General features: G+C 35.4%; 1 protein-coding gene across 1 annotated transcript in view; it reads left to right on the forward strand.

Moving 5' to 3' along the window:
• ST8SIA4 (ST8 alpha-N-acetyl-neuraminide alpha-2,8-sialyltransferase 4) overlaps window positions 1–25,067 on the forward strand; it is an 89,814-nt gene that overhangs the window by 6,182 nt on the left and 58,565 nt on the right. Inside the window, exons 2-4 of the mRNA XM_006081188.3 lie at window positions 2,083–2,214; window positions 13,452–13,709; window positions 19,956–19,967. Of these exons, the coding sequence (XP_006081250.1) occupies window positions 2,083–2,214; window positions 13,452–13,709; window positions 19,956–19,967 (402 nt within the window). The remainder of the gene's footprint in view (window positions 1–2,082; window positions 2,215–13,451; window positions 13,710–19,955; window positions 19,968–25,067) is intronic.

The raw sequence follows: 25,067 nt of genomic DNA on the forward strand, positions 1-25,067 counted from the left end.
GGCTTTACATCTATCAAGTACCAAGAAAATAGTTTAAACAATGATCTAGTCTGCTATTAACGTTCCAATGGCATAAATGTAATCAGAGATACCTGTCACCATCATCATTATTTCCAGCCCCCCTGCCACTACCATGACACATGGGATACTTGATTGACACTACTGATTGAAGGGAGTCGCAGTGTTAATTTCTTTAATGTACAAGAAAATACCAGTATTAATGACTACTCAATGAGTTTTCTCCCCACTACAGTCTCTGTCTCCCTACCACCATCAACTATCAGGAAAGTGTCTCTTGTTGAGATGACTCAAAGTAATCTTAGCAAGTAGCACGTTAATAGTGCTTTATAAACTACTTTCACATTCAGAGTCCCACATAATTCTCACAAAGTCATTGCACATTAGATAATTTTATTGCAGTTTCACAAGTTAAGATAAGGATTTAGTGGCCTAGAAAGAAAATATTGTCCAAGGTCATACAGGCTAGCAAGTGATAGAATCACCAACATATCCAGATCACCTGATTCCCAAGGTCTTCTTACTACAAAACAAAAGCTCTTTCCATTATGTGTATATGCCTTCTGTGAAAATGAAATTACAGTCTTGGGAGTCACAAGTATACAGATGCAGAGGAACTGGAAAAACATCCTGTCTCTATTGTCTAAAACAGTGGGGAAGGATGGGCTAAACTGGAACAGGGCTTTGATGAGAATTTATTTTTTTCTTTAAATATCACAAAGACCTTTACATTTAATTTTTCAGGATTCTTTTTTTTTAATCTAGATAACATTGGCTTTTATTGGTTAACAAGGGTTTATGTTGGTATATAATATCATGTAAGTTTCAGGTGTTCAACATTATAGTTTAACATATGTGTTCACTACAGCATGCTCACTACCAAAGGTCTAATTTCCATTTGTCACCATATAATTGACCACTTTTACCCATTTCATTTTCCTACTACCCATCCATTCTGCTAACCACCAATGAGTTTGTTTTTACTTTGTTTTGTTTAAATTTTCTTCTTTCCACATATGAGTAAAATCACATGGTATTTTTCTTCCTCCATCTGACTTATTTCACTTAGCATAATACCTTCAGGATCCATTCATGTTGTCTTGAATGTCAAGATTTCATATTTTTCATGGCTAAGTAGTATTCTAGTGTGTGTGTGTGTGTGTGTGTGTGTGTGTGTCTGAGAGAGAGAGAGAGAGAGAGAGAGAGAGAGAGAGAGAGGAGAGAGAGAGAGAGAGATAATATCACATCTTTATTCATCTGTGCATAGACACTTAGGCTATTTTCATAACTTCTGTATTTTAAATATGCTACTATAAACATAGAGGTGCATATATCTTTTTAAATTCGTATTTTAATATTCTTTGGATGAATAACTACAAATGGAATAGCTGGATCATATGCTAGTTCTATTTTTAATATTTGAGAAATCTTCATACTGTTTTTTCATAGTGGCTACACTAATCTACAGTCCCACCAACAGTGTACAAGGGGTCCTTTTTCACAGCATCTTCTCTAACACTTATTTTTTATAATAGCCATTTTTACAGGTGTGAGATGATATCTCACTGTAGTTCTGATTTTAATTTCCCTAAAAATTAGTAATGTTCAATGTTTTTTTATATGTCTGTTGGCCATCTGAATATCTTCTTTGGAAAATGTCTATTCAGATGCTCTGCCCATTTTTTATTGGGTTGTTTGTTTGTTTTTATTGTTGAATTGAATGAGTTCTTTATATATTTTGGATATTAACATTTGTATAATTTGAAAATACCTTTTCCCATTCGGTAAGTTGCCTTTTCGTTTTGTTGATCGTTTCCTTTATTGTCAATGGCTTTTTCTCTATGAAATAGGCTCTATTTCAAAAAGAATAAGTGTAAATAATTGCCCTGATAAAATCATATTCACTTAACCTTTATTATACTTTTTATCATGGTTATTTAACTCTTCTAACTTGTAGAAAAAGTTCTATTTACTATTTGTCACTAGTTATCTAAATCAAATGTATTATGCTACTTAGACAAATGCTTCTATTTTCACCAAGCTGGCGTTTTTATTTTGTTTCAGAGATGGTGAATTGTATTTGAGTCGATCCCTTGTCAATAGTTCTGATAAAATCATTCGAAAGGCTGGCTCTTCAATCTTCCAGCACTCTGTAGAAGGTTGGAAAATCAATTCCTCTTTGGTCCTGGAGATAAGGTGAGTTTCTTTAATTAGGCATAATACATTTCACATCATGTTCTTGGATATGTTGGGATTGGCAAACTTATATTGAATATTTAATTTATGGTTTAAGTATGAATACTTTAATATAAGAGTGAACTGAACCAGTTCTACTAAATGTTACTCACTGAAGAATATGAAACCATAAAACTGAAATCATTATGCAGTCAGAAATTTAAGGATGAATATGTGAGTTTGAATATACTGTCTTTATAGTAATGGAATAAGATATTTAAGTGAGTACTAATGTTTAACATACTTTTCTTCACTCAATTACTCAGGATAGCCATATTTTTGTGAATTATCTTTAACTTCCCTGTTAAGTTTTCATACTGATTTTGAGAGTTTTCTCACACTAGATGAAAACAGAACTTATTCAATTCCTATTTTGCTGACACTTATAAATAAATCTGACATTTTATCACTGGGTATTTCTATATGAGCTTCTGTAATAAAAGTATCAGTAATTATATCTTAAATCAGAAAATAAATTTTCTGGAATACTGATTTATTCTTTGGAATATTTTAGGTGAAACAAGCTCTTGAAAACAAACTTGGTGCCTACATATATCCACTATATTTTACTTTCTTCAATTATAATCCTACTAGAGGCCCGGTGCACAAAAATTTGTGCACTTGCGGGGGGGGGGGGGGGCCCCTCAGGCCCGGCCTGGTCCCCCCTCGGAAGCTGGGAACCCCTTAAGGGGAAGGACCCCCTGCTGGGTTTAAGGCCCCCTCCCCCCCTGGGAAAGGGGCATCTCTCCCGAGGGCCCCCAGGGTTCCAAAAAGGATTTATAATTTCCAAGTTTAGGCCCAATCCCCCTTGGAAGGGGGGCTAAGCAAGAGGGAGGCATCCCCCCTAAGGGGCCCCAAAAATTGAAAAGGGACAAGGCCCGGGGGGGGGGGGGGCGGCCCCCTCAACCCCGCCTGTGCCCTCTCGCAGTCTGGGACCCCTTAGGGGATGACCACCTGCTGGCTTAGGCCCACTCCCCGCTGGCAAGTGGACATCCTCCGAGGGCTCCCGGGCTGCCAGAGGGATGTCTGATTGCCAGCTTAGGCCCAATCCCCTTGGGAGCGGGCCTAAGTCAGCAGGTAGTCATCCCCCGAGGGGTCCCAGACTGTGAGAGGGCACAGGCCGGGCTGAGGGACCCCCCCGAGTGCACAAATTTTTGTGCACTGGGCCTCTAGTCTATAATAATAAAAGCGTAATATGGTAATTAGACCGGATGTCCTTCCAGACGACCTTCTGGGTGAAGTCGGGGCTGTGAGGGAGGCCTGGGTCCCGGGTGCCAGAGGAAAGCCGGTGCTGGCACCTGGGGGAAGGAAGGCCTACTCGATGCACAAATTTCATGCATCGGGCCTCTAGTTGTAAATAATGCTACTATGAACATAGGGGTGCAAATATTCTTTCTGATTGGTGTTGCGGGATTCTTAGGATATATTCCTAGAAGTAGGATCACTGGGTCAAATGACAGTTCCATTTTAATTTATTTACTGTTAATCACTGCCTGAGGACATATTTTCACTGATTTTTAGAGTGGAAGGGAAGAAGGGAGGGAATGGGGGAGGGAGGGAGCAAGGGAGAAAGAAACATCAGTGTGAAAGAGACACATTGATTGGTCACCTCCCACAGGCAAGCTAACCAGGGCAGGGGATTGAACCTGCAAACCAGGTACATGCCTTTGACTGGGGAACTCAAGACCCTTTGGTCTGCAGGCTTATGCTCTAACCATTGAACTATATTGGCCAGGCCCATTTTTAATATTTTGAGGAAACTCCACACTGTTTTCCATAGTGGTTGTACCAGTCTACATTCTCACAAGCAGTGTGCTAGGGTTCCTTTTTCTCCACATTCCCACCAGCACTTGTTGTTTATTGATTTGTTGATGGTAGGTTGTCATTCTGAATGACCATCCTTTACATAATAAAATCATTGAATATTTCTAGTATTGACAAAATGCTAATTGTTCATTTATTGGATAGTAATGCAGATTTTTTAAGCGCAGTTAGTGCACTTAAAAGGGTAAGCTGCTGATTTGTCTGGGTTTCTACCTACTCATTTCTTGGAGCATACCCACATACTGAATATTGTAGATTATAAGCAAATTAAAGAAATAATTTTCATACTCATCTTTAGAGTATGCATAGCAATTCATAGAATTAATGACAGCAAAGGCACTCACTTCATGTTAAAATATATTTGACAGAATGTCTGTTAATTAAAGAGATGGGTCAGGCAAATGTAGGAAATGTTAGAATACTTTGTTTTAAAGCTTTGGCAGTGACTGGAAAGGGAAACTGGAATCAACTCACAGCAATGTCAAGTGGTGTTATGTTTGGTTGATTTTAGTTTAGTGAGAACGTTATATGTTTGTAGGTGGAGTACAGAAATGTGAAGATAAGTATAGTGTGGAGACAGATTATAAATTGGTGTCTTTTGGGTAGAATGTTGTCAGCAAGCAAGATTTATTTCAACCAGGTAGAAAAAAACTTAAAGCCAATATTAAAAATTAGGAGATTCCTTATAAAAGTAAAGATTATCATTACTCTTGAAAATAAACATTGACAACTCTGGGTTCCACCTAAGCACTATTTGCCTGAGACAACATTAGGCAAATATATGCATATAAGTTCTTTGTTTAATCTCTCTAGTTTGACATTTTTACCCATGGAGCATCCTTCTCTCATGATACTTACCTAGTATCTTCCTCATTATCCCAGACCTTTATACCCACATTTGAATTTAGAAACCCTATACATGATGAGATAATTATGAGTTAAACAGCTACAGGATGTGGGACTCAAATGTGGTTGAGTTTAGAACAGAGTAAGGACTCATTTTTCTTCGAGGTAGATTGGAAACAGAGAAATATGGGTCATTATAAAAGGAAATATTTGTAGCATTATTCATGGTGGCCAAAACTTGGAAACAACTAAAGCATCCCTCAATAGATGATTGGATAAAGAAGACATGGTACACATATATACAGTGGAATACTACTCAGCCATAAGAAAAGATGAAATACTTGCAACAACATGGATCAATCTTTCATGCTTGTGAAACACTAAATCAGGCAATAAAAATCAAGGACCATATGATTTCACTCATGTGGAATATAAAACTGAAAGCAACAAATGAACAAATAACACAAACAAACAAACAAATGAAACCTGATAGACACAGACAACAGTATGGTGGTTACCAGAGAGGAAGATGGGTAGGGGAAGGTGGGTAGTAGAGAGTAAAGTGGGTCAAATATATGGTGGCTGATGGAAGGCAATTTGACTTTGGGTGGTAAACATGCAATACAATAGAATTGTACACTTAAACCTATATAATTTCATTAACCAACTAGAGACCTGGTGCATTAAAATTCATGCACTGGAGCATGGGGGTCCCTCAGCCTGGCCTGCCCCCTCTCACAGTCTGGGAGCCCTCAGGGGCAGGAGGTCACCCGGCGATCAGGGGAAGGTGATGCCCCATCACACCTCTGCTGCTGTCATTGCTGGCAGCGCAAGACTCGGCTGGCCCTGGTTACCTGAGCCTTGGGTGGCCCTAGGCAGCTGGGCAGCTGTCATCCGAGGCTTAACTGCACCTTGGGCCGGCCCTGGGCAGCTGGGGGGCTGAGGGGACTGGGTGCAGCCATCTTTGAGGGTGTGGCAGTCAATTAGCATATTCCCTCCTTATTGGCTCTGGGCACCACCATCTTTGGGATGACATGAGGGTCAATTAGCATATTCCCTCTTTATTAGATAGGATGTCACCCCAATACATTTAATAATAAATACATAAATAAAAAGGATATATTTGATCTGTAAGGATGTCTCCAAAGAGAATTCTAAAATGGAAAGATTTGAAAAGAAGGGAGACAATTAGGTAAGGGAAAGGTCAGGTAAAGGAAGGTAATGGAAGAAAGCAAAGTAAAATAACTAATTGGCTATAGTTCAATTAATGTAACTGGCCATGCCTTCCTAGCATCTGTAGAAAAATGAAAATGTAGTTGTGCATGAGGCTACAGAGTTATAGTTTGCTATTATTAAGATATTCAAACTAAATGTATTAAACATAATCTGACCCAAGCAGTTCATTATAGTAATTTTACAAATTAATGAGGGTTGTATCCAATTTTTTAGGGTAATAGTCTTATTTTTAATTATAACACCTGATAATATGTGTAAAATATTAGTATTCTTTTCATATGTTCTTAACAGATAAAGAAATAAACAATAATACAATGAGCAAATATTAACTAATGCACACAAAGTTGTCACATACAGTGGAATACTACTGAGTGGAATGGAATACTATTATTAGGGAATACTATTCCACACCTACAGTGGAATACTATTATTTCTTTACAAGGAAATAATAATTTCTAAAACCATTATTGGACAAAATGCAAACAATTCATTAAAATTATAATTGCCTATAGCAGTAGTGACTAGTGATTATTAATCAGTATGAAACTTGTAATAAAAAATTTAGAATACAAAAATGTCTTATTATTCACTAACCCTTTTTTTTTTTAAGTCACACTGGAAGCTAATTTTACAGTGTTTTGAATTAAGTTTTCTATTTTCCTCCCATTATGTAGAACCATATTACTTTGTGTTTGTGAGTGGGTATGGGCATATTTCATAAGTGTTTTCAAAATTCTGTTTTCAAGTTGTTGATTAAGAAATTACAACTAATCATTTTTTTATCTTATCTGATTGAGCCATGCTTGCAAACCTTTCTCATTTAAAAAAATCTCATTAAACTTAACATGCTCTTGTGACATTTCTACTAAATTATCTATTTACATTAAAATGTAAAACAGCTACTGAAAATACATTTTCCTTACATTTTCTTTTTATTACTCATTCTTTCAACCCCATCTGTACTCTGCTACTTTCACAAACATATTAAGTATGCACTCATATATATTCATCAAACAACTCTACCTCTGGGGAGTTACAAAAGAGAGATGGTTTCCTGTATTGGTTCATTGTATTTTGAAGATTCATCATGGTTTAGGGGAGTTTATTCACTCTACAGCTAACTTTATAATTAAAATAATTTGCTTAGTTTAAGGCTTGATTTTATTAGTACTGGTTTGTTCTTCATTACTGTAAGCTAAGAAATGGCTCACTTAAGATGTGAGTAAATTTGTGAACATTGTACTGAGATATCATTTGGTCATGTCCAACACTTGTGACTTGCCTTTGCTTTTTCCATGTTTAAGTTGTTTCTTGTCTTTCTTTTTTACTTATTTTTCATATGTTGAATAGAAACCTGAAGAATTATAATACCAAATATAGATGTACAGAAATGTATGAGCTCAGCTACCCTTCAGGACAGATTAAGCATGTCATAATTAGTCAGAAAAAAATAGTTTCAACTCTTAGTATTACCATATATCAAAGTTTCCAAGCAGAAAAGGCTAGCAGAGCAACTAAACATAACTGCAAATTTATATGTGCTTATCTGTAAAAAGAGAATTTTCTGTTGCCTTCATCAATTTACTTTAGAAAAGGGTCCCCATATATTTTGTCCAGTAAGTGACCAGTAGAACACATCTTGGGTCTCACAGCTTCATAGTGTCAGAGTCAAGCTTCAAAACCAGGCCTAATTGGAAAACAATATTTTAGTACTAAAATGTATACTATTAAATGTATCTTTATAAAGTATACAATATTTTCTATGCCCCAAAATAATAAAATACATGTAAGATAATATGAATCCAATATTACCAAATGCTGGGTCAAATAGTAAATGGCCATCTGAGGGGTAAATTAAACCAAGAAATGCTTTTCTTTAAGCAGTTAGAGACAACTCTGCCTTTTTATTTGTTTGTTTTAGGATTTTTTTTTTTATACCATAGAGGACCTTAAGCTCAGAAGCCTGAACAAGCTATACGTTATGTTCATTCAGAACTCTGAGGCAAGGTGCTCATGGAAATAACCTTTTGAGTTAAAAACGTTTGTGTGTTCTCTCTGCTTTTCCTAGGCATAATGAAACACTTGGCACTTCTTAAATTATTTTTTTTTCTTTTTAGTAAACCATGTGAGTAACAACTGATTTAGCAATTTTTGTCTGGAGTTTAAAGTTTGTATGTGTCATAACCTTATTTGCTTCTCAACTTGTGATGCATTCCAACTGTAAGATCTGTCTCACAAGACTTGCTGATGGAGTCAACAATGTCATTTGGATTAAATTTTCGTTGCCATAGCACATATGTTTGTTGTTGACAAGGAAGCTGCAGAGAAGAAAGAGTGGCACCTGGTGATAGGTTAGCCCTAGTTAACATTTCACAAGTGAAAACCATCTTTAGTAAACGAATTCCCTGAGATTCTGCAGCTGCTATTTGAAGTGATGGCTGTTGTTGAAAGGGAAGTTCTAGTTGAAAATTCAGTTGAAAAGTTTCTGCGTAGAATCTATTTCTGTCAATTTAACTGTTTAACTGTCGGTGTAAGCCAGCGTTGCCTAACAGAAATGACCTTTCTGACTAAGAGTTTAGTCTCACTGAAAGTGAAACAAGTATTTTTGGTTTTTTTCAGTTATCATTAAAACAGTTGCTGAGTTTAGGTGTGTACTTATCTAATGGGGTTTCAAAAGTTACTTTATGTTCACAAAATGGCCAAGACATAAAAAGTCTTTTTTGTTGTTGTTCTGTTAAGTCACACACAGAAAGCACAACCCCCGGCTTTAAATATCTGTTAATAACTTGACTACTTATAGGAAAACTTGTACAGCAGGTCCTAGAATAACGTGGTTTCATTCAACGTCATTCCATTATACGTTGATGAGAAAAATAATCAATTCCTGGTTGGGGCCACTGTTTGTGTGGAGTTTGCATGTTCTCCCCACGTCTGTGTGGGTTTTCTTTGGCTCCTTTGGTTTCCTCCCACCGCAGATACATGCATGTTAGGTGAGCTGGTATGTCTACACTTTCCCAGTCTGAGTGGGTGTGGGTATGGATGTGAGTGGCCCTGAGCGGGAAGGGTGAACTCTCCAGGGTGGGTGCCCGCCTTGCACCCTGAGCTGCTGGGATGGGCTCCCGCTGCCTGTGACCCTGAACTGGAATAAGCGTGTTGGAAAAGCATTCTCTTACTTATTTTAATTCATCTTTCTTAAATGTATATACAGTTCACATTTATTTCAGTGTTTAATATTTGAAATGTTTTGGGTTTTTATTTTGAAGTTTGATGATGATTTTGTGACCAGAAATATCTTGTTGGAACTTCACTCATATATATCAGTTATGGCAAAATTGGTTTTGTTATATGTCTTCTCTCTCTTGAAGTCACAGTTTCGAAGAACTTATCCACTCGATTAAATGAGGACTTACTGTACTGGTTCAGCCTGCATATTAATAAGTAACTTTTGTTGGTTCATGTTTCTTTAGAGCCCAGAAGTTAAACTGAGTTTTCTTTCCATCTCTCTCATTCTGAAGTAGTTTTGTTTAACCTGATCTTTTCATTCATATCAATTATCTTCTGAACAAAATATGTCAGTTATCTTTGATGATACTTAAAGGATTGTTTCAGTTCCAAGTAAGTTCACTAGTTTTTCATGCTTCCAAGGTCATTTAGTTAATTGTATTTAAGCTCTAGTTTTCTTATTTCTTTTTTTCTACAGTCCAAACAACTAGACTTAGCAAATCCACAGAACATTTTGTAGTCTGTCAAATCTAGAATCTAAAAAATGGCCCTAGCTGGTTCTTCTCAGTAGAGTGTTGGCCCAAGGATTGAAGGGTTGTCAAGGGCATGTACCTTGATTGCAGGCTCAAGCCCTGGCTCCAGTCAGGGCTCTTGCAGGAGGCAGCCAATCATGTGTCTCTCTCACATCAATGTTTCTCTCTGTCTCTCCCCCTCCCTTCTACTCTCTCTGAAAATCAATGGAAAAATATCCTCAGGTGAGGATTAACAACAGCAACAACAAAATGCCTATAACCTGCTAAGGAGAAAAAGAAAGAACTAACATTACTCATTGTTTTAAAAAATAAGCATCAAAATCAAAATATTATTCGCTAAGTAATTACTTTCAGTCTTACTTGCATCCTTCATCAGGAATCTTAGCTCAGATAAAAAGACTGACTAAAAGTTTGGTTCGATATAAGAAAAAGAACAAACTAGAGACCCTCAAGGTCTTTTCCCTTCCCCTTCAGTTTTAAAAACAAATACTATACAATCATTCTGAGTTTTGCCTACAAACTCATATTTTGATTAGCCTATGTAAATTGGTGTCTTTATTCTGTCTTGGAAAATACTTTTACTATTTTTACTGCTGCCAATAAAAAAAAAAAACACAACTGTTGAGGCTATAACAGTATTGGAGGAACACACACAATTTTATCATCTGTACTTAATAATTATATATCTCATTAAGCATTCTTTTCTTCCAAGAGTAGGACATTATGATGTTTTTCAAAACGTTTCTGAACTCTAATAATCCACTTTGTTATACCAACTTTTCTCTGAATAAATAAATTAAACATGCTCATTGATACTCAGGAATTTAGAAGACTTACTGCTTGAAAATATTTTTACTGCTTTTGATCACATGACAAAGGTTCTGTTATGTGAAAGTCCCTCTCACACCCTCTTGCAATCAGCTGTCAAGCATTTAGCTGTTAATTTTTTTTCATGACGAAAGGGATTTCCAGGCTCTAAAGATTCTTCCTTCAAATCTGAACCTGAAATCTATTCACTTCTACTTGCGTACTTGTGAGTACATCTTCGGGTATCTACTGCAGCCCCTTCGCATTCTGTTCAAAGGAAAATGATAATATCGCCTTTGGTGATCTGACCACATCCGTGCAGTCTTTACTTTAGAGCCAGTCTTGTCGTTTTCACAGGAAATGAACATTTTTGTGTTGAAATACAAGTGTCCAAGTATTACTTTTTTTCCTTAAATAAATAAATTGTAGCTAATAAGACTGTATAAAAGTTTGTATGGATTGTAGCTCTTGGTGCTAGTTGTTAACTTTTGTTAAGAATCATATTTACTTAATGAAATGAAAGACTTCTCAATTTTCTGCAATTCCTATGCCCTACAGTTGCTAAATTCATTGGGTGTTTCCTTCTCATATAATTTGTACTTTGTTAAAATAAATTATTATAGTGTCTGATAATGTTTCTATTAATTTTAAAATTTCATTGTAGTGCATTTATACAGATTTTCCTGTACAAATTCCACTCTTTATGCACCTAATATTCCAAATGTTTGAGAAAATTTTTTCAAAAAATCATTTTCTTTTTCAGAGAGATGATAGACATATATAGCCCTTATACAAATCTGGCAAATAAAGTTTTTAATCCCTGGTTTTCTAATTATACAACACATTAAATTGGGACTTATTTTCTTCCCTCTTTGCTAGTCATGCTTCTAGCTCTTGTATGATTTGATGAATTGCTCTTTTGGTGGGTTGATGGGAGGACACCCATATTTTGTAACAAAGTATATGGATTGTTAGGGAGCTTAAATAGTAACAGCACCAGAGGAAAAATATGTCTGTCATATCTTGAATGTTATAATAATGGCATTGTATACCAGCTGCAATAGTACACTTTAGTAAATAATATCCAATTCTCAATCTAGAAAAGAGCTTTCTCAAATTGTTTCTAGCTGGTATATGTTTGGTAGTTTAAGGATAAGCAATCCCAGACTTTGTAGACCAAGTGCGTAGTGTCTTTGGTGATATAATTCCCTCAAAAATGTATTACACTCTTTGTAGTTAGTTCCTGGTATAATTAAACTCACCCCAAAATATCTTCTGAACAGGACTCTTCAGTGTTTTGGTTCCCTCAATTTAATGGCAGCTACTCTGACCTCATTTGAATGATTACACTTAGATGGAAAGGCAATATTCCTCTTGCTGCTAGGATGGCTCTAATTTATAGTTGCATCTTTTGCTCACTGGGGTATTAGGAACATTGGGGAGGTCCCAATTACTAGATTTTCACATGGTTTAGATTGTAGGTCATTACCAGAGATTATCCTTTCCATCTCAACTTGCAATTTGGCTACATCACGCCTAACTTTGCCAATCTTTTAGTGCCTTGCTCAAAGGAACAAGCAACATATAAACACTTTTAAACCAATTCTTCAAGAATAACAGGTTTTTACGTATAGATTATGACTCCCAAATTATTGCAGATAGTAGTTTTTATCAGGAGCTTTGCTGTATTCATGCCAAGGGTCACTACCTTTCTAGCCTACTGTATCTATATTTTCATTTTCCATCATCAAACTTACCATATGTATATATGTTTATGTGGCATCTCACATCTTTTATTAATTTCTTCATTAGTTGTGGGTTAGGCTAAGCTTTCTTTCAAAAGACCTTAAAATATAGTGGATTAATTAAACAAGTTGAAAATTTATTTTTCTCTCCAATAGTTATGTTCATGATTCACTCGTATACCATTTAAGAAAACAGACTACATGACCAAACCCAGCTGCACTTGGATTTGAAAACTTGGAAATGTTCTAGTTGACCATCTATGTGCTCAATTAAAACTTAGAGGATTCAAATACTAAAAGGAAGAAGGGGAGAAAGAACGCTAAGGAACAATTAGCTATCGCTGCCATGCATGAGTCCAGTGTTTTATCTATCTTTTCATCAAATGTACCCATATTACTTCCTGGATCCTTGCGCTCAAAAGAAAGCTTTCATATACATATAGTGCTATAGTTTTAATTTTTCTTCAAATAATTGTAACATACACATAATTTGGGTAAATGTATATAAGTTCATTGGAGGGTTCAATTATTTTAATAGAGTTTATTAAGGTGTAATTCCAAACAATTTCATGTTATTTCTGTTCACCTTAAGGAGACAATATTAAACAAAATAGATAACTATAGAACATTAATTAACACTAGTAGAATGTTAATTATGCAAAAGCAAGTCATGACAATTGCATTTTATTTATTAAACTAATTTTTCTGTATATTTTGGTAGATGAGGGGCTTTGCCATTTCACAAATAGGTGCAGATACCGTGCTTATTTAGAAAATCATTGAGAAACTATGTGCAAATGATTTTTAAAACATATACTCTATTTCCTATAGAATCCATTTAACTAATAGGCTGCTTTAATTACCAACTTACAATTTAAGATTAGTAATTTACCAATTTACATTTCATTATATGGTACTTTGTAAGTTATATCACCAGTTCTTTGATATGTTGTCATTAATAGAAAACTTTGTATTTCAAATATAGGAAGAACATTCTTCGTTTCCTAGATGCAGAACGAGATGTCTCGGTGGTCAAGAGCAGTTTTAAGCCTGGTGACGTCATCCACTATGTGCTTGACAGGCGCCGGACACTAAATATTTCTCAGGATCTGCATAGCCTGCTCCCTGAAGTGTCACCGATGAAGAACCGCAGATTTAAGACATGTGCAGTTGTGGGAAACTCTGGCATTCTGCTGGATAGTGAATGTGGAAAGGAGATTGATAGTCACAATTTTGTAATAAGGTGAGCTTTCTTTTTTTCCTAAAGATTTTAATTTATTCAAAGAAGTTTAATTTAGAAGTACAAAGCTGGCAGAAATGTTTAGACCTAACATTAATATTAAGGATTATTGAAAGCCCAAACAAATATTTATCTATGATATCTTTTTCTGTGTCACATCCAAATTTACATTTACCCTGAAATATAAAATTATTATATCATTGAAAGAAAAGATTCATACCAGCATTTTTTATCAAATGGCAATTTTATTATATTTAATACTACATAGGAAAAATGTTATTGATATTCTTTATATTTATTAAATATTAAATAATTCATGAGTATGAAAAATTATATGTGTGAATGAATTAATTCACTTAGTTATATTCATAATTCTCTTTAAAGGAACTATATTATAATACTTTATTTATTTACAAACATTATGAACATTAATATGCAGTGATGTAATAGATGTAAGTTAAGTTTACTTTATACTGATAATTATTTAGCAGATTTCAAGAACATAATTTAACAAGTTTACATTTGATATATTAGGCCAAATTGTCTTCATTATTCTTTTATGTAGTATTTGTGTTTGTTAGTATATTTTAATTTTTGAGTTTTCACACATAATTAAACACTCCTGTTGGTTTGTTATTGATGGTAAACAGATATTTGATGAGTCATGTGCTTGGTTAACTTTTAATTAAATGAAGACAACAACAGTAGACATGGGATTGTGATGGTATCATAAAAGTAATTTTTAATTCCCACTTTATATATATGAATAGAATTTTTTGCTTGTTTAGTTTTTTAGGAAATTCACTGAATAAATGAAATATGTATACCGAAATGTGAAACAGAGCAATATAATCCTATATAATAAAAGGCTAATATGCAAATCGACCGAATGGTGGAACAACCGGTTGCTATGACACGCACTGACCACCAGGGGGCAGACACTCAATGCAGGAGCTGTCCCCTGGTAGTCAGTGTGCTCCCAGAGTGGGAGCTCTGCTCAGCCAGAAGCCGGGCTCACGGCTGTCGAGCGCATTGGCGGTGGCAGGAGCCTCTCCCGCTTCTGCGTCAGTCAGACATCCCCAGAGGACTCCTGACTGCGAGAGGGCGCAGGCCAGGCTGAGAGACTCCCTCCCTGAGTGCATGAATTTCATGCACCAGGCCGCTAGTGATAAAAAAAAGTATGCTGACTTGCCATGTTGACAAATAAACTGAAGTCTTGAATGTGCCTTTATTGTGCCTTCCATTTTCCCATTCTCTATTGTTCCCATCTTCCCTTTAGCCTAGACCACTTTCTTCTAAGTGTCCCCTTTTTTCTTTTGTTTCTCAGTTCCTGCCATGCTTGACAAATTCCCTCCTAATTTCCTCTTGGTTCATATTTTTCCCCCCTAAAAATATAAGAATAGCAATGAGAGATAGTTAAAATATCCATTTAAATATATCCACATTCATATAAGTAAATCTTTGCTGCTCAAATCACAGTTCTCAACTACCAGCATCGATATCACCTGGAAGCTTGTTAGAAACACAGAATCTCTGAACTTGTACTGGAGCTACTGCGTCTGCATGAGCATTGAGCAGAGAGCTCAGGTGATTTTTATGTGCATTAAGGTTTGGGTTGTACTGAACAGCTCAATATGCCTGGTCAATGCTCTAGGCAAGCTGACCTCTCCAACAAATTTACTTATTTGCCCTGTGTCTTAATCATCTAGTCCCGAAATTGGTACAAGATATATGTTATTTATTTATTAAATTAAAGAAGTAATGTAGGATTTGAAAACAATTTGATTCTTATTCATGTATTATCTTAGATTTAACAACACTGAATTCCAAATTTAACATGTAAGTAAAGTTCATTTAAACCCTTACAATGAAAAAGAAAATACAGGAATATGAAGAGTAGTTTAATAAAATGTCCTAGATATTAAGGATCAGAAAATTGGGTTCCTGACAATTACTAGAAACATAATATTGGACAAATGTCTTAAGATTCTTTTTTTTTTTTTAAATATATTTTATTGATTTTTTACAGAGAGGAAGGGAGAGAGATAGAGAGTTAGAAACATCGATGAGAGAGAAACATCGATCAGCTGCCTCCTGCACATCTCCTACTGGGGATGTGCCCGCAACCCAGGTACATGCCCTTGACCGGAATCGAACCTGGGACCTTTCAGTCCGCAGGCCGACGCTCTATCCACTGAGCCAAACCGGTTTCGGCTGTCTTAAGATTCTAAACATCATTACTTCCACTCTCTAGTGGTATTAATAACAATATACCTATTATTTCAAAGTGTTTTTCTAAGATTCAGATGGAAAAATATAGTAAATAAATGCATAAACTGTAAAGTTAATGATTGATACTAAAGCACATCTTGTTTGAATTGAATGTTGTAGTTAAAAATTAAATTTGTCACTGCATTTCCTAGTAGCAATGTCCATGGACTAGAAATAGAAATTCTCATTGTCTGATATAAACAAAGGACAAACTTTCCCCATATTTATCAGATATGTGTATAGTTGCTGCTGAATAATATGAAATGCAGACACAGGAACACTGCTCAAACAGATAGGAGTGTCTATAAAATCCAAATATATAAAATTGGAAATAGTTGTAGTGAATGTATATATTTCTTCAGGAAACTAAAGAAATAAGACACAGGTTTTACTTTATGATGATGTAGCTTCCTAAGAGAAGAGATGATAAGTTTCACAAAAGAAAAAGATGGAGGAATTGACTTGCCTTGATTGATACAATGTGGTTTTATAATTCAATCAAATTTCATTCTCCACTAGTGGATAATTTACAGCAAACTTTAAATCATCCTCTTGATCTTCTATGAATGCCTACTCTCTTACATCAAAATAGACTCTTTTCTAGGAGAGAGAAAAAAATGCCTGCTTTTCTGTGTGTTCACAAAATGGCTTTTTCAGCCACTCTCAGAATATGTTTGTTCTTAACTCAAATGTTTTAACTGAAAACAGCTAATTTTCTGATAGGGATCCAGGTTCAGGGAATTATAAAGATTTTTTAAAATTTTTATTGATTAGAAAAGGTAATTTATATTTTAGGGATAACAACATTGGTTATGTGATATTGCTGCATATATTTTCTACCTTATTTTTACTTAATATATTATTCATATTTTTAGTGAAATTTTAACATTTCTTAAACTAATTATCCTTGTGATATATATTAATTTTAAAATATAGGTAGAAATCAGAATTTTTATTTTATTCTTATTATTTATGATTTTAAAAATTTAAGTGTGGTGATTATGGGGGTGGAAGGGAATGGATGGAGGTGGTAGAGGACATAGAGGGTATAAAAGGTTATGAAAAATATAACAAAATAAAATTTAAAAAGTCATCTTCAAACTAAATATGGAATTTCTTATTTCTTGTGATGTGAGGTAAGGCTCTAACTTTTTTCTTCCAACCTTGTCACTCCTTGGATAAAGAAATTTTATTTACAGTAGATAATTTTAAAAATGGAAATGACAATGACTGATAAAGTATTTTAAGTTTTGAAACATTTTCTTAAAATGCTTATTCTTCTTTCTAAAACTAGAGTATTATAAACAGATACAGTTACTCTTCTATCAGTCCAACAAGAACTTTAAAGACCTGCATATTCAGTACAAAGTTGCAGTGATATTGGAACTCCTGTAAAACACTTTAAAAATGTAAATTGATTAAACTTTTCTAAAAATCAAGTTGATAATTTCGAACAAGTCTTAAAAATAGTATGTTTCTCTACTCAGTATTTTCAGTTCCAAGAACCTATGCAAATGTGTATAACTGTTTAAGTAGAAAGGCATTTTATAGTTCCTGACAAGAAAGGACAAGTAAATCATCATAGACCTGGATGATTAGTCATTCAGGAAAAGAGGAATCTAAGGCACAGGGACCAGTAAGCACAAAGACAAATGGTTTCCGTGGTCTTTGGATAAAGCAGAGTTTGTGACCATTCTATTACCACATTCATAATGAGCAACAGTATGAAAGGGGAAATGGCAAGGGGTTGGGGCTTAAATAAAGAAGGATTATTACACCATGTTAAAGCATTTACATGGTATCCTGTAGTTCAAGAAAGAACCTTAGAGTTTTTTGGTTTCTTGGCTTGTTTTTGTTGAGGTTTTTTTGCTGTTGCTATAAGCCAGAGAGGAACGGATTTGGAGGTACAGAAGAATGAGCATATTTGCAGATGGAAGGACCATGTAATAAATAATCAAAGATAAGAAAGAGCAATCGATAAGGAAACTACTAGAAGAGGCAAAATATGATAAAATCCAAGTCAGAGTATTTGGACAGAGTAAGATGATAAACCAAGCTTATATGGTATGATTTATATTAATGTACAATATTATAGAGATCATCCTTTCCTGACATCAAATGAGCATTGGTAAATAGGCAATTGATCGGTCCTTACATAGATTTCAAAGTGTGGCTTCAGTTTTGGGGTTAAGGTACTTGTTATCTTTCATCTATCAAACTCATCTGTAAGTGAACATAGGCCCAAAATATGTACTCCAAAGCCAAATGCAAAGGTTCCAGTAACCATTGTTTCCAGTGATAGATAACATTGCTTTGATCTTCCTTATAATTTATTAACTCCTTTGCTCTTTTATTTGCCTATTTTAGGAAGTAGAGATACAGAAACGAAGAGCAGTCTCTACATTGAGATGATCCCAGTCTAGTGAAGGCGATAAAATAATGAACTAATAATGTGCTTATTGCTTTATTAGAGTTACGCAGAGAAGTAGGCACTGGTAACAAGGCACAGGTGAGACATAAGGGGATGGCCAAGAATGATTTCCTGAGACAGACAGCACTTGAGTTGGGTAATGAAGGCTGAAGAGGCGAGTATAGAAAGGAAAAGAAAGAGCGTGAGACCTAGTCCACACTGGATCTATGATGTGCAAAGGGACCTGGGCCTGGGGACAGGTGGCTTTCCCAGGTCCAGAAGTAGTGTCAGCATGCGGGAATAAAGGGTTGTGTGGACAAACGGAAGCAGGCTAGGTTGGAGAAGGAGGCCGGGAGACAGGTTATTCCTTCCTAAAGGGGTTGGGCTTAATTTTGCATAAGGTCTGTGAAGCCACTCAGTTTAGGAATGGTGTGACCACATTTAAACTTCGAAAGACATCTAGGTGATAAATAAACTAGTGGAAGACAAACGTAGTAATACTGAAGAGTTTAAAAGTAAAAATAATGAATGACAAAGTAAGACAGTGACAGTGGGGATCACTTGGAAGCAAATTAGGAAAGCCAATGAATGATATATGAATAGTAAAATAAATGGAAAGTGGAAACGATAATGAATATGAGTATGCTTCACTTTAAAATGTAACACTTTGGGGAGACGACAGAAAATGAAGACTCCAAATAATATTCCATTATTTGGGTTTAAGGTATTTGTTATTTTTCATCTATCAAACTCATCTGTATGTGAACATAGGCCCAAAATATGTACTCCAAAGCCAAATGCAAAGGTTTCATCTGAGGTACTTAGGATTAGGCTAACAAACTGTATTTTTCCATAGGGAGTTTTGAGTGACTTTCCCAAGTGTACACAATAAGTTGGAGAAAGAAGCAACAACAGAGCTTTTTTTTTCCCCTCACCTACTCAAAGTCCAACACTTTATTTTCAAATTACAATTCAAAATATTTATCTTTTTCAATTAGAAATAACAGTCAGTGTTATACTAGATCCATAGATTTTTAGTTTCATGTTTACTCTGAAACATGAAGACCAGTGAGATATTGTCTCAATTAGAGGACATTTCAAATTTTGAGAACTTACCACGAAAGAAAGAAAAAGAATGTGTAGGCTAACAAAACCAATTGAACAACAAATAAAACCACACACATACAAATATCACAACTATCTTAGGTGATGAATGTGTTAATCTTGTTCTGGCAATCATTTCACAGTATATATCCGTATACCAAAACATCATGTTGTACACTTTAAACTTACACAATATTATTTGTCAACTATATTCACATTAAAACTGGGGGGGAAAAACAATTTTTAAAAAATCAAAGAAATAAAAAATAAAAAACCAAGCTGACTTTTTAGTGTTGAACAGTTTCTCCAGTTGTGGTCTATGGACCATCTGTGAGAATTTCTTTCTTTTATTGCATACTTATTGAGTGTCAAAAGAATGTCTAAGTATTCTAAAGATAGCTAAGTGTACGGGAGACTCAAGACCTTTTCTCTCTAGGGAGCTAACACCTCAACCAATTAGGTAGATGTGATTGCAAGTTTCAGCTTTTTCATTATATATTATATTCAATCTTAAGTGATTTGTTTGCTTCTCTAAACCCCAGAATCTTCATATTTAATACGAAGAAAATAATCCCTACCTTTAATTTTAGAAATAAAATGAGATAATACATGTGAAAGGAGCTATTATAAACCCAAATATAAATTAGTTATTAAAGAAATATAAAGTTTTCTTTTTCTGATGGCATAGTATTAATATTCATGCTAGGAAAATTGTATCTGTGACCTGGGTACACAGAAAATGTAAATGTTTTCAGTTAAATGGCCATTGTTATTAAGCAGTGCGTATTCTCCCATGAAGTATAAATTAAATGATACTTATTTGAGAGTTTAGAAACCTGGATCCCCTGCTGGCATTGCTGCTAAATATAGCTATGTGACTTTGAACAATAAGGTAAACCATTTTGGGTTTCAATTTCCAGATATGCCAAATGCGGCAGATGAACTAGATGGAGTCATAAATTCCTTTCTGTATCTGAAACTCCATGACTCTATTTTCCTATGATTCAATATATACCTTTGGAATAAGTCCTGTCAACTTGCATTGTTGTTTAGATTTTTTTCCTTCTGTTTGCCATGTTTTATAAATATATTTCCTCCTCATCAGTCAACTTGTAGAAATAATATTTCCACTTCATACTGCATCATCTGATCTGGCTGTTTGTTTCCTTGGGTCCCAGAGTATTGCCTTTTCTCATCATGTTTGCAGGCAACTAGTAAGACTTAAAATCAGGAAAGTATAACTTCTTAGCCAAAGAAAAATAAGGGTAATTTTTAATGATTCATACAGATTATTGAAAGGTCAGGAACTTGGAAAGTCACAGTATGTTCAAAGTATGTAAAGAAACAGTAAATACAAGTGTTATCACAAGGATAGAGAAGTTATTTCACATCAACATCATTTACTATGTTGTTGACATTTCTCTGGAAGATAAGACCTCCCACTTCCCATATCTACTTCACTGGCAATCACTGAAATTCTTGGAACCACAGAAAATAATATTTTCAGAATATAATTTGACTCATGCCATTATTGGAAACTTTTTTTTTAAATAATAGCACTCAGTATGTTATTAAATATTAACAGTGATTGTCTTTTACAGGGAAACTTACAAGTGCTTTCTGTTGGAAAATTAGTTTAATTTCTGTTTTTGGTACCGACGTTTATGTGTGTGTGTGTATTTTTTCATGCAGTGAACACAAATAATGCTTTTAAATTGGGAATGATGAACAAAAATAGATACAGAAGCAGAGCAGCATCGAACAGACTGTCAAACTACAGCGGAAAGGCCGGGGAGGGTTGGGGGGGTGTAAGAGATCAACCGAAGGACTTGTATGCATGCATATAAGCATAACCAATGGACACAAGACACTGGGGTTAGGGGAGGCCGGGGGAAGGTCAAAGGGGGGGAAAAAAGGAGACATATGTAATACTCTTTGTAATACTTTAAGCAATAAAAAAAATAAAAAAAACCTTAAAAAAAGAATTATAAAGTCAAAAAATAAATTGGGAATGAAAGTAACTTTCATTTTAAAAATTATGTTAAAATCTGGAGTATGGACAAGTAGGATGCTGTACTAGGAGTTAGGAGAATTGGACTCATATTTCAACTCTGACACTACCTGAGTGATCTTAAGCATTATATTTGTTTTTTAACAAATATAAAAATTCACCTTGTAGAGTTTTGTAGCCTGTAGTTTTAAGTATTCTCTCTTTAATGTCAGGTGTCTTGTTTATGGTGTGTGTGTTTGTGTGTGTGTGTGTGTGTGTGTGTGTGTGTGTGTGAGAGAGAGAGAGAGAGAGAGAGAGAGAGAAAGAGAGAGAGAGAGACTGTATTTTGGATAATCAAAATCACTTGATACCGAAATATTGTACAATAATTTTTGGATTTTTAATGTTTCAGATTTAAAGTTGGGTTCAACTCCCAGCTCTGAAGATTTGTAATCTGAAGCGTTTTCCCACCTTATTTGTAAAATATGATTACTGATACTCAATTGTATGGCTATTCTTTAGGTTTGAATAACTTAAATATGTGTAGTATTTGGCATAAGGTAGGTAGTAACTATTAGCTTTCATAATGGTTAGCAAATTATATTGGACTGAACAACACAGCCTTGAGACAAAAGCATAGTGAGCCTATAAAGAATTGGGAGTAATATTTCTGCTGAGATTCATAAATAGTTTAGGAAAGATGTTCAAAATTAGAATCCCATAATTATTTTTGAGTACTACTTTGATCTTTGACATTAAGTGTATGTCACCTAAATATATTTATTAAAAATAAAATATTTATTTGAAGTTTAATAATGAAAGTGGTAGTTTCATTAATCTGTGGTTGCATTATTCAACAGATATTTCTTTCTTAAACAAACAATGAGCAAGCAGCCACTAAATGCCAAGTTCTGAAGGACCTCAGGAGGTTTTTGGGATACAAAGATAAATTATGTGGTCTATCTCTCTTGGAATTTTCAGTCTGATGGAACAAACGGACATGTGTAAAGAAATAAGAAAATAGTACAATAGCAGTAATAATAAAGCTAGAAACAGTATTGCTACCAGGGAGACAGAAGAAATCCTATCTAATAATAGACAAACATGGTAATTGACTGTACCTTTGCTACACCACCCATTGGCTAATCAGCGAGATATGCAAATTAACCGCCAACAAAGATGGTAGTTAATTTGCATATGTAGGCACAAAGCGGTGGAGCCAAGACTGAAGGCGGCTCCGGCTGGAGCAGCGAAGGCTTGAAGGCGGCTCCGGCCGGAGCGAAGGCCTGGGTCCCGGGTGCCGGAGGAAAACCGGTGCCGGCAGCCAGGGGAACGGAAGGCCTATTGCATGAATCTTTTTGTGCAACAGGCCTCTAGTTAATTATAAAATGAAAGAATTTAAGTTGTAAGGCAGTTTCTTTTGGGAGAGGAAAAATAATTTCCTTTTGAGGACTGTCATATTTTTATGCACATTCTTGCCTTTATTCTTTGTGCTTATCATCTTAGCAAAGTATAGTGTGGATGTGTTTTTCATGATGCTCTTTAGCCTATATGATTGAGATCATTAATAAAAATCCTACCCAATTTCTTAACATGCCTTGCCCTTCATTTTAATTTTTAAAATTCTCCAGGCATGATCTTCTATATGTATTTAAGGAAACTATTAATATCTGAGAAGCTTAATTTTGTGCATTTTATATTAAAATATTTTTATCTATTCTTTAATTATCTAACATATTCTTTAATTTTTAAGTCTTGGACAATTGTAATGTACAATATACTTTTAGGAATATTTCAATATTTTATGTGATGTTCAATAAAAGGCAGAACATTTATCTGGATTTAGCTAGAACTGCAAGTTTCATTTTTACAAACCAAAAACTGAATCTGTAATCCTATCTAATAATAGACAAACATGGTAATTAACCGTATCTTCACTACCATCGCCATTGGCTGATCAGCGCGTTATGCAAATTAACCGCCAACAAATATGGCGGCTAATTTGCATACTGCAGGCAGGGCAGGACACTGGGGGCTGTCATCCAGGCCCCCGTGTGCAACCCCAAGAGCCTCCGAAAAGCCAGGCCACAGACAAGGCGGCACCCCGGGACCCAGGAGCCACCTTGCCTGCTGCCTGTGATCGTGATCGTGATTAGAAAGCCGGGCTGCAAGCAAGGTGGCCCCCCAGGACCCAGGAGCCCATCAGCGAGGTCTGCAGGCGAAGCAGCAATCAAGCTATGAGGGGGAGGCTAGGGGGCGGAAGGAGCTACAGGAGCAGCTCTGGCCGGAGAATGAATACTCCGGCCAGAGCTAGGAGCAAAGACTGAAGACTTCAGCTGCAGCAAAGACTGTGTCCAGAGCGAAGATGGAAGGCAGTGGCCAGAGTGAAGGTCTGGGTCCCCGGTGCCAGAGGAAAACTGGTGCTGGCAGCCAGGGGAAAGACGGTCTATTGCATGAATCTTTGTGCAACGGGCCTCTAGTACTTTAATAAAATAAAAGGAGGGAGGGACCCTAACAATTGAAGAATGCTAAGCACTGTAGGTTTTTCCCCCCACTTGCTATCCTTATCTACCATCTTTTCTAATGGGTAAATTTTGACTTTTGAGTGTTTTAAAAGATCAGGATGTTTTTTTAAAATCAGCTTTTAGAACTTCTCTAGTTTCCTAATTTGTTCTGAATGATGATGGTTCTGCTTTCAGAAAACAATAGTCACCTAAAGTAGGTATATCAGTGAAATAGTTTGTATTTCCTGTTTAATTTTAAATAATTCCAACTTGAAGGGATGATTTAAAAAATGATTTTTGGTCTATTTTAGTTAGCACCTGTGGTTAAAATGCAGCTTAACACATGTTTGTTTTCCTTAGTTCAACTCTCAAAACACACACTATATCAACTTTCTAATGGAACATCTTTAACATATTGAATAGAACTAACATTTAAAAATAAAGATTGAAGTTACTGTCCAGGGAATCAGAAGATTTAGTGCAGAGCTCACAAACTGACAGCCTGGGGGCCCATCCAGGTAGTGGATTTTGTTGTTGTTGTCTGGCATTGATCATCACTGTCCCATGAGAGGCTGCCCCCTATAAATAGGGAAACAGATAAGCGAAATTACCCATTTTCCAGAGATATGTTAATCTCTGGTCCAAGGGCCTGCATGTTTTCAGACCTGCTCTAGAGCATCAGCGGTACGCCGAGAAGACTAGAGAGATCAAATACCATTGTAAATAGTTCTCATTTCTCATACACAGAATACACAGAGAAACTGTCATTGATATTACTATGGCTACCTCTACTAATTTCATTAACTATATGAACTCTCTACAAGCAACTAGATATGACAGAATTTAATACATAGTAGAATAACTAAGTATTTTGAACACTACAATGGAAGCAATTAACAAAGAAATCATTGCAATAGATAATAGCCTTTGAGTTTTAACAATAGTTATGACATTTTTTCAGATAAGAGGTTAGAGTGTCCTGAGGGAGGTCATTTCAGGCAAATATATTATCCTATATAATAACAGCCTAATATGCTAAGTGTCCTGTTGACCTGTTGGCCGTTCAACCAATCAAAGTATAA

The sequence above is a fragment of the Myotis lucifugus genome, unplaced genomic scaffold (assembly GCF_000147115.1).
Source record: "Myotis lucifugus unplaced genomic scaffold, Myoluc2.0 scaffold_0, whole genome shotgun sequence".
NCBI lineage: Eukaryota > Metazoa > Chordata > Mammalia > Chiroptera > Vespertilionidae > Myotis > Myotis lucifugus.